Source organism: Apteryx rowi, unplaced genomic scaffold (assembly GCF_003343035.1).
Source record: "Apteryx rowi isolate R43461 unplaced genomic scaffold, aptRow1 scaffold_41, whole genome shotgun sequence".
In the NCBI taxonomy this organism is placed as follows: domain Eukaryota; kingdom Metazoa; phylum Chordata; class Aves; order Apterygiformes; family Apterygidae; genus Apteryx; species Apteryx rowi.
The window spans coordinates 434,036-447,831 of NW_020450621.1; the positions used below are offsets into that span (position 1 = coordinate 434,036).

General features: G+C 37.2%; 1 protein-coding gene across 1 annotated transcript in view; it reads left to right on the top strand.

Annotated features, from left to right (window-relative positions):
* The first annotated feature begins 109 nt into the window (after positions 1-109).
* The window catches only part of TBCD (tubulin folding cofactor D), a 134,998-nt gene continuing 121,311 nt past the window's right edge, over positions 110-13,796 (top strand). The window contains exons 1-7 of the mRNA XM_026075690.1: positions 110-322; positions 4,601-4,651; positions 4,848-4,945; positions 6,383-6,484; positions 8,211-8,357; positions 9,160-9,215; positions 13,071-13,203. Coding sequence (XP_025931475.1) covers positions 130-322; positions 4,601-4,651; positions 4,848-4,945; positions 6,383-6,484; positions 8,211-8,357; positions 9,160-9,215; positions 13,071-13,203 — 780 coding nt within the window. The 5' untranslated portion in view covers positions 110-129. The remainder of the gene's footprint in view (positions 323-4,600; positions 4,652-4,847; positions 4,946-6,382; positions 6,485-8,210; positions 8,358-9,159; positions 9,216-13,070; positions 13,204-13,796) is intronic.

Genomic DNA, 13,796 nt, shown 5'->3' on the forward strand with positions numbered 1-13,796 from the left:
GTGACGGGGTGGGGGTGGGGGGCGGTGGCCCGGCCTCGCCCGCCCGCTCCGCGCCCGGGGGCTCCTGTGACCGCCGCGCCGCGTTCGTGCCCTGCTGCTGCCAGGGAGCGCTGACGGGCGGCCTGGGGCATGGCGCTGAGCGAGAGGGACGGCGATGGCTCCGAGCAAGAGGAGAGCAAGAGCCTGGAGCCGGATGTCATCGCCCGCGGAAACATTCTGGAGAGCTTCACGGAGAGCCAGGAGGTTAGAGGGCTCATCGGTAACCTCAGAGCAGTGTTTGGGGACCTGGTGACTCGAGAAATGACGACTGAAAAATTCATAGGTAAGCACAGCATCCAAAGGGGCTGCGTTCTTATACTGCTTAATACAAAAAAGCACTAATTTCAGAATAGAAACAATAGGAACAATGTTTGGACTTTACTAACAAATAGTTTGGCCATATTTTTTTCTAACTCATTTTGTTTTCCAGGTATATATTCTGTTCTGACCCAGTAGTTAAAACTCAGGTCTTGGATTTAAGAAATCTGAATTTTGAACCTTGCTTAGCCACCTGTTTCCTATGCAAATACAGACAGTAATTCAGTTAAAGTTTTCAGGAGTGTGTGCAAATTGCAGGCAAATGGTTTGACATGCAGAAGGCCTGCTGTATGATTTTCAAGAAGTTTATTATCTGCAGCTTGCATAGACTTTGATGATAAATATAGCCATACAGTATTTCTGAGAACCAAGCAGTTATTTGTTCAGCGATCTGATAGCCAGATTTAGAAGCTCTCACAGAGGCAGGGGCTGCCTTTAATGGTTACTGGAACTTAACTGACAAATTTATCAGCTGCCAAAAGTTACAGTTGTGAGAAAGTTCACAAAGGTGAGAGACACATGCAGCTCAGTAAAAATAGTAAAAAGGGGCATATGGCATATGGCATATGTTAAAATGGTGCGAATAGAGAGGAAAAAAGGTAGAGTTTGTTTATTATTGATCATAAGTTTGTATATCTTTATCAAAAGTCAATATCTAGCTACTTGCTAGAAATACATATATTTTGTATTTTAAGATTGTAATTTCATATTATGAGTTTTATGTTTCATAGAAAATATAAAAAGTGGATTAACACAAGTGAAAAGGACAGCTGACCCCATACAGACTGCCTAGTTGTTTCTGAATGGAGGCATCTCAGATCTGACTTAGTAGCCCTGGTTCTGTGCCGTATAATGAAAGCTATGCAAGCACTAGACCTCAGTTGAATAACGGGTGGTGTTACCATGTTCGTGTAACAGTGTCCTAGGTAATTAGCCTGTTAGACTGCTCACCTGTGGAATGGATACAATATCTTGGCCAGATAGTTTGCAAAAGCTAATTCAGAGTTTCGTGTATTTACAAAACAAATTATTTTGAATTGATTAGCATTTTGCAAATACTTTTGCAAAAATTGTGAAATTACAAAAACTTGCTAACAAAAAAAAGTATTGCTACAGTGTCTGTTTTCACCAGGTAGGCAAACAATAAACCAAAATGTCCCACATTTAGATATCTGGCCTTGCTGAAGTTATTCAGTAGAATTATAAATTACAGCAGGAAACGGACTCTGAAGTTCAGTTGGCTAAAGATGTAAAACAATTCATGGACAGACTGTACTGGAATAAGGAAGCCTGTATGAAAAGTTGTTTCATCTGCTGCCTGTGTTCCAGTGTTGAGGCACATCTATTCCTCCTGCTGTTTCCAAGAAAAAAAGACACAAAAGATATAATCATGAGCACCGTTAGGTTCTAAATTACTTGTAGGTATGAGGAAAAGAGGCAGCCAGCACTGTAAATATTGTAATAGAAGCATCTGATCTGTATATTGTGGCAGTCGTGACAGCTCCCTCTCTATCACTTTTCTGTCCATGGTTTTGGAGTTGTGTTGCTGATTATTCAGTACTGTGCTCCACTAATTTGTGATTATTAGTCTCTCCTGCATCCTTGATTGATTTAACGGATCATGAGTCATCTGAGGAAGTTAATGGTGAACATGTAACTGCTCAGAAAGAAGTAGCAAGAACACTCATATTTATGTTGATTGTTCAGTGTCATAGGTGAAAAGGCAGAATTTGATGGGATAGCAAAGCATGTTCTGAAAAATCTCAGTCTCTGAAAAGCCATCCTCTGCTTCTGGAGCTGATGGTCCTGCTGTGCCTTGCTGTCCTTCACGTCAATATATACTGTCTCCTTGTATTTATGTTGTCTGTATTTCTGACCTACCTGCATGCATCTCTCCTCTGTCACACTGATGAGAAAAATTGCTTGGCTATCCACTGAAACACTAACTTTTGCACTTCCTGGGCRCACGTCCTTTGAAAATTGGGGGGTATGGCTGTATAATCCTGATCAGAAGAGCATGTCATTGCCTAGTGTGTGCACGCACGTGTGTGTGTGTATATACATACGCAAATATATATACATATATATATATACACACACTTAACTTTGATAGGCACTGTGCATATTGTTCAGTATCTGGTTTATAAGATTTAGTGTCATAAGGCGTCATTTGACGCTTCATGGGCAAAAGAGGAATGTCCCAAATATGCTAACAGATTAAGTGAGTATATGGATATAATGTTGAAGGTTAGGGAGTAGCTTAATCTGTGTGCGGATTATTCAGTAATGACCATTTGCAGAGGATTTTAACACAGATCTTAGAAGCATTCACAAAAATCTGTGGTGTTCAACTTTTTAATCTACTAGTATAATTTTGTAGGAAAATTTAGGAAGATCTTTTTCTGAAATAATAACATTACAAAAGCTTTTATTTAGTTCGTTCTCCTCAATCAACGTTTTCATTTGGGGTCTTATTTTAGATTGCTAGACTGTGATATGGGAAACCAAATTAGCAGGATAAGGAATTGCAGTTAAATTCCATTTCTGATTGAAAGCTATTGCTGTGAGTGTTGGTGCCTCTTCTTGCATTTGCTAGTTCCGTTGTTTGTGTGCGGTTTAAGATATCATTAATTTAAATGAGAAGTTAGTGTTAATTAGGATCTGAGGCTCATCTCCTTGTAGTAAACAATACTTTGGTATTCCAACAGAATTGTAGAAGTTAGTGCAAGGATACTGTTGGACTGGCTGATGTCTTGAAAGTAGTTGTGCTGTGTCATCCCGTGGTCAAACATAGCTCTGTTGAACTTGTGTTATGTTTTAAATCCAGCTGTTGCTATGACCAAGAGGAGAAGGGTAAAAGGATTAGAGAACAAAATTGTTGGGAGAAACAAATGCAGGAAAAGGAAAGGTTAAGAAGGTATTTTAGTTTTAAGTAAAAAAGCCATTTTCTGACCAAATATCTAAAAGGATCCAGGTAATCATCAGTGCAATATTAGATAGTTTTCAGGAGAGATTATAAAACAAACTTTCATTTCTGTAGCTGCTTTGCATTGATTTCAGGTTTAAATGGAAATACTTCTGTTTCTACAAACTGTGGCAACTTGTTCTTAGTATTTTCAATATTAAAATACATATGACAGACCGTTTTGCCTAAGGAAAGAAAATGTATTGCTGACAGCAAGATGAAGCAAGAAATGTGAAAATTTTTGAGGAGCACAGGATTAGGGGTTAGTAATAGCTACAGTTTGTATTTTTCCAGGTGGTTAATGACAAGGCTGTTTAATCATGTCAAGAACTTTTATTCTTCGCTGAATAATTTCCTTTGTTCTATTTCAAAATAAAAAATTCTAGCACTGAAAATTGAGATGAACACCTTCCAATGCAAAGTGATGCTGTATTTTTTTCCTATGCCCAGGAAGCTTAAAACGGAGAGAAAAAGATTTCACAACTCCTATATCTTGTTTCAGTGCAGATTCTTAAATACGTTCTAAGCACGGGAAGGAAGATATAAGATATCCTTGTGATGGAACCCTGTGTGTCCAGGGAGAATTTTCCTCTGGCTGTATTAGCCCCAGGGTTGAAAAAGTCTTCATACTACTGCACTTCTTGATGTTTAGGTATCGTTGTGTGTGTATTTTTAAAAAGAGTTAGTTACTTGACCTGGTAACAAGTAGAATAGTGTGTAGAAGTAAGTGGAATTTGGGATGTTTGGGGAGAAGATGTGAACAGCAGTGCAGGAAGGTGTAAAGCAGCATTCTGAGGCTGGTTGGGCAGGAGTGCAGTGTAAACCTGCTTTACCCGCAGCAGCTACAGTCTGTACTGGTTTAACGTTGTCCTCTGCTTGCAGAGTTCCATCAGAAATGGTGTGCTGGGAAGTTGCTCTTGGGAAAGGAGAACTACAAAGAGTTCTGCAGGGAAGGACAGCAACAAGCTGAGTGACTGCTTGTTTTATCTAGCCATGAGATTTGTCCACAGCAGTGTGAGAGACTCCTGGAAGGGAGTTTATGATTCAGTATAGGTAAATGTTTGTGCTTCAGAAGTGGACAGACTGTATGGTTACAGTACCTTCTCTGTAGTCTTCCTACTTTTTGACCTCATTTACAGGTGGTGGCAGCACTTACTTAGCTTTAGGATATTGAAATCTTACTCTAAAGCTGTCTAGAATCAGAGGTGTATCTCACAATTAATACTGTTAATGGCCTCTAATTTGAATAGCTTTTCACAAATATCTTTTCCTTTTCAGTTATAATGGACAAGTACCAGGAGCAACCTCACTTGCTGGATCAACACTTAGGTAGAAAWGTCATCTTTAAATTTTTTTGTGTGTGTATGTACTTGAAAATCTATTAAGCTAGAAAATCCGTACTTGCATTGCAAATTTGCTGTAGTTGGTACTATATATATGACTATTACCTCCCTCTTTATTAAAAATATGAGAAATTCAGAGCTACTATATGTAGATTCACTTTTTTCTTCTCTCCTTTCATTAGAGTGGATGATGAATTCATTGTTGGATATAGTACGGGACAGTGAATCTCCTCCCCTGCTAGTTCACCTGGCTTTTAAATTTCTTTACATCATTACAAAGGTAAAAAAAAAGAAATTTAACATTCTCTTATTGAAAGTGTGTGAGTTTCCTATATTTTCTTTGTTGTTTAAATAATTTAAGCAACATTTTCCTTTTTTAAAATAGTAAAAAAAAATATTGCCTGAGTAGTGTGGTGAAACATTTAAAATATAGTTAAAAGTTTTTTTGTTTGTTTGTTTGTTTTTTTAAACTGTGTTCACCCATGTCTTCAGAGAATCAACACTTTTCTGGAATCATGAGAATGTCTTTCAGCCATCTGCAGTTCCATAAATCTTTTTTGGCTGTTACAGCCGTTAACTACATTGGGAAGAATTTTGGGGTAGTTAAATGTGATAAATACCTAGTCTCTTTTGAAAAAGGATGCACTGTTTCTTTTGCTTTTCCTTTTATCAGTTCTTCTTATATGATTCCATTCTGATTCTCTTTTAATGATGTAATCTTGCTATTGCTTTCTTCTGCTTTTTCTTCCAACAGCTCCTTGGATGTGTTTCAGTTTGTGTTAGAATTTTGCTTTTGCTCCTTCTATTACTTAGCTGAGCTCAGGGAAGCAGAGAAGTTTGCTGATGAGACCTGCGGAGACACTGTTGAACAGTGTTGTTGAGCAGGAGGAATATCTTGTAGAAAGGTATCYGGGTTCTTCTTCCCAGATATGTCCTCTTGTACCAACGATACCCTTTCATGGTTGGGCACCCTTGTTAAAAGGAAGGTGACTAGCGTATTGTTGAATTTTAAAATTGGTTTTAGAGCAGACTGAATTTTGAAAAGGCATTCTACAAGACCTGCTGTCCAATGCTTTCAAAGAAAATAAGCTTCTGTGATATTAAAGAAGTTTGTTTTAAACTGGCTAAAAGGCAGGAAAACAGACAGCTGTCAGTGGACTCCCACAGCTATCTTTGCTGGGAACTGTGTTATTTGATTGTATTTCTAAGTGACCTGTAAAAAGGGGAGGACAGAGTGATACAATTAGCTGATGATATTTAATAGTCCAGAGTAGTAAAGAGCAAGGTCTGAAAACAAAAAATTGCAGACACTGGGTTACTGAGTGATAAAATGACAGTCATAATACTAAAAAARAGAAAAAAAAGAAAGTATCGTGAAAATTTAGATGGACTGTACCATTACATAGTAGTTCAGTGAAGGTTTTCAGCAGTCTGTGTGCCAAAAGTAAATGTAAATATGCATTGAGCAGGAGCTGATCATCTCTTAAGCCAGTTCTTAGGTGTTTGTTTTAGAGTTAAAGACTTATCCTTCCTTTCATTCTTAGTAAGCATGTAAAAACTCAAAAACCTTGAAGTATTTAGGAAATGAATTCATATTCTTATCGTTCTTAATACATGGGGATCATATACAAGAAGCTCCTCAAAGGCTCTTTTCTTTTTCTTCACTACTTGAAGATGACAGATGGCTTACTAAATTGTGAAACTGCTTCTTTTGTAGGTGAGAGGGTACAAACTTTTCCTCCCACTGTTTCCTCATGAAGTGGGTGATCTACAGCCTGTTTTGGATATGCTTGGAGACCAGAATCCAAAAGACTGCGAGGTGAGAACTCGCCATGCTTTCTGTTTAACTCTTATTTTTCCTACGGAATTCTGTAAAATTCTTCAAAAAGAAATGTTAACTGAATAGTTGGATTTCGAGGCCTTGTTGTGTTTTTCCTTTGTTGGAAGTGTTCTACAGATTTAGAAACAGAGAGGTTGAGGTGTGAGTAAAATTTTTAACCACTCCTGTGAGGGAAGAAATTAGTATAAACAACAGTAAAAGGAAAGACAGTGAAAGACAATGAACTTCTAAAAGGCGTAACTGAAAAATTATCTTCCTGCTATAGATATCGTTAATTGGTCATGTTAATTTAGCTTGAAGATGTGAATGTAAAATCACAGGAAATGAAGTAGTTTAGTTTTGAGGTCTTTATTCCTGTTTCTTAATATCAGCAGGACAAGTTTTTAAAACCATTGGGTTTTCAAATTTGGTATGAGGTCTCCTGTTTTGAGGAGTAAATGTGTGTAGGAAATGAAGAAAATTTGTTTTCTTTGTTCAGTTTCATAATTTGTTCCCTCCGCCCCCATATCTATCTTCAGATATATGAGGGGCATTTTTTTTCTTCTGTTTTGAAAGGAGGGAGGTGAAGGTTGGGGAAAATTGAATAGTTTTGACATGGATTTTTGCCTTCTGCAACATATTCTTGGGTGTGGAGAAATAACATAGAATTTCAAATTTTCTGCTGCCTGTTTGTAATTTCAAAAACCATGCAGCACCATTTCATTAGCTACCCTGATGATTTAAGTTTTATTTGGCTGAGAACGTTCTGAGCAAGAATTATGATTGGAAAAAATATTTAAGCAAAATATTTTTAGGCATGGATTGAGATATCATATTTCATACTCTTATATTAGGAAAAATAAAAATTCCCATAGGCTTATTGAGATTGATGAATTTTAAGGGAGATGATCATCTATTATGAGGAGCAAAATTAAAGTATTTAAAAATCTCAGAAATAAATTCTCTACTTTGAATCAATTTTTAATACTCTTTGTTGCTTCTGAGCACTTTGCTGTTGTTGTTGATGTAGTTGTACAGCTTTTGTTTCTTAAGGAGCAATTTCCACAAAACTAAGGTCATCTTTTTTTCTTATAACTATTCACGGAATAAATATTCTTTCTATGCACTCAAAGCATTGATTTAAGATGTATTAGCTTTTATGGTGAAATCTTACCTTAGAAGCTCTGTAAAAGTTTCTTCCTGTCTGTCTGTCTCTCTCTAAACAGTTGTTTCGGTAAGCCCATGAAAACAATAAGTGAGAAATTAGAAAGTACAACATATTTCTAAGTCTTCTTCTGTTGTCATGCTTTGCCTGGGAATATAAATGTTCTTTCTCTTCCTCTCCTTTTCCTATCTCCAGATAGGGAGTCACTTTTCCTATTAATTTAGGGTTGGTTTTTGTTTGGGATGCTGGTGCTGAGGATGCTGAGGGAAGGAGGAAACACGAGAATGGCCACATGCAGCTTTGCTTTTGGAAGGAAATAAACATCTCTAGATTACAAGTTCGGAGGGGAGGGTCCTTTAACTTTGTTACAGTTTGCATGTTTGGGATCTCTTGTACTTCCATCTGCATTGGTGTTTCAGAACATTCCGGTTTAGAGTTTTCTCTTTGTCTTCTTGGTTTAAAAGCTTCTTGGAGCTAGTGGCTAGTCTGTGCTCCAGGCCGTTTTGCTGGAATATGTTCTAGGACATGGAGTGCATATTTTATTTTACCATTCTTTTCCAGACTTGGGAGACTCGTTATATGCTTTTATTATGGCTCTCCATGATATGCTTGATTCCTTTTGATCTGGCCCGTTTTGATGGAAATATTCTTTCTGAAGAAGGGCAAGCTCGAATGCCAACAATGGATCGCATACTTAAAATAGCAAAAGTAGGTATAATACATCCTGTAATACATTCAAACCTGTGATTATTTTTTTTTTAGGCTTAATCTTTCAATATGTAATGAATTGTGATCTTTTCAAATATTATTTAAGGCAAAATTTTCTGTATCTAATCTGTAAAGAACTTCTCCATAATTTTAGAATCTTTAATATGTTCTTTGATTCTTTAATGTCAGGTGAGACTGTTCCTTTTTTTCCTAAGGTAATAAACTATTTTATCTTATGACTATCTGGTATGAATGTATGCTTTTTACTATATAAGCTTCTAAAATTTGAAAATACAAGGTAGTTTTCCTGAAAGCCAAGTTTGATGATTTATAGAGGAAATTACCATTTGATCAGGATGAGTACCATATCTCTGAGAAGCTATGACTGCATGAAAATTTTTCAGTGAAGATACTAAACTTTCAGTGAGCATAAACAGAAATGGCTAACTTGTAATCCCTTTAAGATAAAAATAAACAACAACCCACAGCGCACACATACCTGAACAGCTTCTGCTTCTGACAGTAGCAGCTCTTAAGTGACATCACTGGTAGACATGTGGTAACACAAGTACAACTGTAACTTAAGGTTTCAGTAAATGTAAACATGCTTTGAAAGACACTAGAAGGAACACTGTTGTCTGGGATATGGTTTGTTAAATAGAATATTTAATTTCTTACTGTTTTAGGCTCAGTATAATGTTTGTAAGCACTTCATGTACAGAGTTGTTATGTAGTTGCATTATTAAATCTACATGTGTGAACTCTCAGTTTTTTGTTTTGTTTTGTTTTTTTTAACTTTTAGTGTTACTTGGTTGTCAGTGATAAGGCTCGAGATGCAGCTGCTGTACTGGTTTCAAAGTAAGTCTCTTTTGTGCTTCTTGGCAAGAAAGGAGAAAAGCCATCTCCCTTCTCTCCTGCCATTTTTCAGTCTGACAGTATTACTAATAATAGTGTTGGGAGGACTGAAAGTTCGGCAATTGTATATGAGATGCTAAACTTGCAGATAGCCTACTTATTATTGGAAATGTTGTGTTTTCTTCTGTTTACCAACGAAATGTGTACCTATCACAAGTGATACTTGTAGTTCTTTACTGCTGACAGAATACTGTTCAGAGCGCTTTCTCTGGTTTCTAGGGACTTAGAAAGAATCACAGAATTGATGCATGGTTGAGGTTGGAAGGGACCTCTGGAGATCATCTAGTCCAACCCTCTTGCTCAGGCAGGGTCACCTAGAACAGGCTGCCCAGGACTGTGTCCAGATGGCTTTTGAATATCTTCAAGGATGGAGATGTCACAACCTCTCTAAAATTATTCAGTTACGTGTTCAGACACCAAGCAATTTCCCTGTGACAGAGGTGCAGTTGTTCTGAGTTTTTTGCATCACTTCAGTAATTATGTTGCTAGGGTTGTTATAAATTTGAAACAATCAGCTTCTATATCTCTTCTCCAATCTTCTAACGTTTTAGTGGAGTTTGGAATTAATGTGTTTTAGAAAATATGGGGTTATGTTAATCACTTTCATAGGAATATATGACATATAAAATATTACCATGACAATTTGTTAGCTTGTGCCTTTTGCATAAATGACAAAATGAATTGTAAAGCAGTGGAGGACCAGGCCTTGCATCTCATAGTGATCATGGACTATGACTTAGTACAATATATAAATGTTCTAAGGGATTTATTTTTGCATTTGTGATGCATATGAAAGTAAATGATAAAGGACCTAAAGTGTGGTAGTGTACATATCTTATTCCAGCATAATCTGTCAGAAAAGAACTTTAATAAGCTCAGTTTGTGATTTCCTTTTTTTTTTTAAACAAACAACCCCCCCAAATCTTTACGCTAGCATATCCCRTATCTATACTAGCATATACTGTATCTACACTAGGGGGCTCTGCCAGCATAGTTTTGCCAACGTAGCTATAGGAGCAGAGGCTCTGTAGGGTGAAAAAAAGATTAAATGCTGAGAGTGGATGTAGGTAGCTAGTCTGAATAATAAAACTGGTGTTAACGTTCTTCTTTAAGTTGAAAGAGGCACAAAATTACAGGCTTAATTGTATCAAAATTGTTGTCAGATACAACTTTTTTTAGTAGAGAAGATCCTGACTGTCTTTTTGGGAAATAACTGCCTGTGTCCTTATTTTAAATTTACTTTGAACTTCTGTCACAGGACCCAAAATGCTTTAGAAATTTGTATTTATTGAGTATAATGCTAAAGCTGTGAACCTGATGACAAGACAAAAACTTGTTTTTGGAATGACAATGTCATGTGGAAAATCAATGAAAGGGTTGGGAATAGAATCCAGAGTATCAGCACTGGTTACCTGCCTTGTATTGTGTATCAGCATTGGTGACCTGCCTTATCACAGGGTGACAGAAGCATAGGATTTCAGGAGAAAGTGTTACATAGCGAGTCATTCTTGGGCAAACAGATGTGCCTGAATGTGCCCTTTTTCTTCTTTGCTTCCCCCAAATCACAAAACATACCAAACATCTTGAAGGAATTTACTGTATTTGAGTTAATTTACTGTATTTGAGTTACTGTCATCCTTATTTGAGAAGAATTTGGGGAAGTCACCAAAAAGATTCTTTCACCACTTCAGACTAGTTGAATTTGTACTTCATTTACACTCCAAGATATCTGTAAAATAGGTTACTTATGGAAGCAGGTATATAGTAATGTGATTGATTACAGCATTCAGCAAAATTTTGTGTTTGTGCAATGTTCAAAACTGGATTTGAGGAGGATTTCATAAGTGCCTTGCATCCCCATGTAGGGTACTATGCAGACTTGTTATTGGCAGTTGTCTTGTGTTCCCTTCTCCACTTTATTGACTAAATTAATTTTTTATTAAAAATATATACTCATAACAAGGTGATCGGATGCATTAAGCAATATTAAGAATATCTTTTGGTACTGGCTGGATCAAGGTGTTTAAGACTGTAATAGGAGCAAAACAGCTATTTAGTTTAGATATAGTTATTTAGTTATTATGAAAACACCATTTTCAAAGTAGCCTAATGCTTAAAACACTTCCCCAGGAAATAGAAGACCCAGGCCCTAGGCCTTTGGCCTGAGTGCACCTGAATTCAGTGCTCTTGTATCCCGGAAAGATTCTCTGATGAGCAGGGTATAGAGTTGGTATAGAGATGAGATCTCTCTTCATTCATCCTCTCGAAGTGAGACTGGTAGGTAGGCAGGAATGCCAAAGTCCTAGTCCCTGTAGAGAGCAAATGCAGGATTCTAACTGTAGCCTGTTGAGTAGGAAACTCCTTAGGGAGAGAGAGAAAGAGAAGACGAAGGGAAAGTCTAGGTTCTGGTTCCTGCTCTAAGGAGTCTATGAATTTGGGGGTAAAATTCAGAAACACCAAGATCCAAGATTTTCCTTTTTCCAAGTCATTCCCATTTCATAAGGCAAAGGAGCTGCACTTGGTTCCATGAATTCTCTCTTCTGGTTGCTCAGTGACCCGGCTGCAGTAGGATTTGGTTAGGCTTGTCCCTATGTTACTTCTAGTCTGCAGGTTTTTCCCTCCTCTGGGAAATGAAGATTTAAACTCCTTCAGGCTGAGAAGGGGTCTGGGAACCAGCTCGCCTACGTTACAGGTTAATTCTGTTACTACCGGGTTATTATGCAAAAGAAGGCTTTGTACTTGCTGCTCTCTTAAAGGAAAAAACAAAGCARAATTAAAAAAAACAAAAAACCTTAACCAGTCCCTCCTCCCTCGTTGTTCTGTTGCTGAACAGAAGTAGTCATGGGCTTTGAACAAAGTGATCGCATGTCTATTCAATGTTTCCTGCTTTCTCTGTATTTCATATTCCCTGTTAGTTAGCTCTTAGTGTAGTTCCCTGTTCAATCAGTAGGTGTATAGACTAACCAGATATAGGCTCTCTGCATATCCTACTTTTAAGTGCTATGAATTGTATTTCGTGGGCTTTGCCATATACCTTCTTGTTTCCTTTGACTGTATTGAGAACAAAGTTTTTTAATTTAGTCTGAATCCCTCTGCTGGACCACAAACCTAATTTTTAGCTGCTGCAAAGAATCAATTAGATGCCTGAAGTAGGTGTCCTAACTATGGCTTGGCTGGCACTGGTGAGGACTGAATTTATATGTTTAGGCAGATAGTGTAACCATCACGAACCTCTTTGATCCTCTGTAAAGTGGATAAAAATGCATCTCCTGACCCATCCTGTGTGATAAACAATAAGTGTTTGACCTTATCAAAAATCTGAAAAAAAAAAAAATCTGCCATGGATGATTGCTTTTTACGGCCTCGGAAACAGATCTGTCTGATACATGTGGAGTATGGATCCATTGCTGATTTGAGCGGATTTTGAGATTTGCAGAATAGCTGTTCTTGTTGAGAATTATTGTATTCATTTCAGCTTTTCACTAATTCTAATGAAAGTAATTTTATATAGGAACTTTGTAAAGTTTGTTGCTTTACAAATACAGTGAGAAATCTTTAGAATTCTAGTTAACAGGTTGGTATATTTATAAGTCAAATTTTGGGTCAGAGCCTTGCTCACGAACAGAAGGGCTAAACAGCTTATGTTTGGGATGATCCCACCCTCAGTGGTTTAGGAAAATGTCCCCTGGAGAATTGCCTTTGGGAGCTGCAACCAGTTTGGATACCAGGAAAAATTAGGTTTTCACTGAGAGTCATAAAGTTGGTAACTGCAGTGTTTTGTTTTGTTTTTTGTGACAGATTTATTGCCCGCCCTGATGTCAGGCAAAAAAGGATGGCAGATTTCCTGGACTGGACACTTTCAATGTTATCTAAATCCTCCTTTCAGACCATGGAGGGGACTGTTGTTGTGAATGGCATGCTCCAGGCCCTGGTAAATACTGTTTTTCCTTTAAAAGATAGATGACTGTATTTATGGTAATTTTTTCCATATGATATTGCTATGGTAGACCTTCAATAGCAAAAGCACCGAGAGGTTCCTTGTTATTAAAAAAGAATAAGGTAATATTAAGCTTGAATTCCCTCTAAAACACTTGTGAAGATGTAACCTCCATGTATCTGTTTTGTCTCTAAGCACACTTGTCATCAACAGATGAAAGTGAAGTTGTCAGTACAGATACCGATAAATAACTCTCAAAATATGCTTTCAATATCTAGTTATATATATAGTAGTCATTTCATAATTCATTTTCTTTCTGGCTTTGTACAAAACCTTTGAAAATTTAATTGGCACTGTACAAATAGAGGAGGCTGGGCTTTTGACTGGTCTCTAGACTTTTCAGATTGGATAGTCAAAATGCAAGTGATTCATGAAAGTTTTGGCCATTAYTTTCCAACTAAAATATTTGTTCTCAGACATACTAAACTTACTAGACAGTGTCTTTGAGTAGGCTGAAAAAATTCGCTATTTCCTGTATTTTTCCTTGCTAATCTGAACAAGTGCTTTGTTCAGTGCTGTTTGCTGTG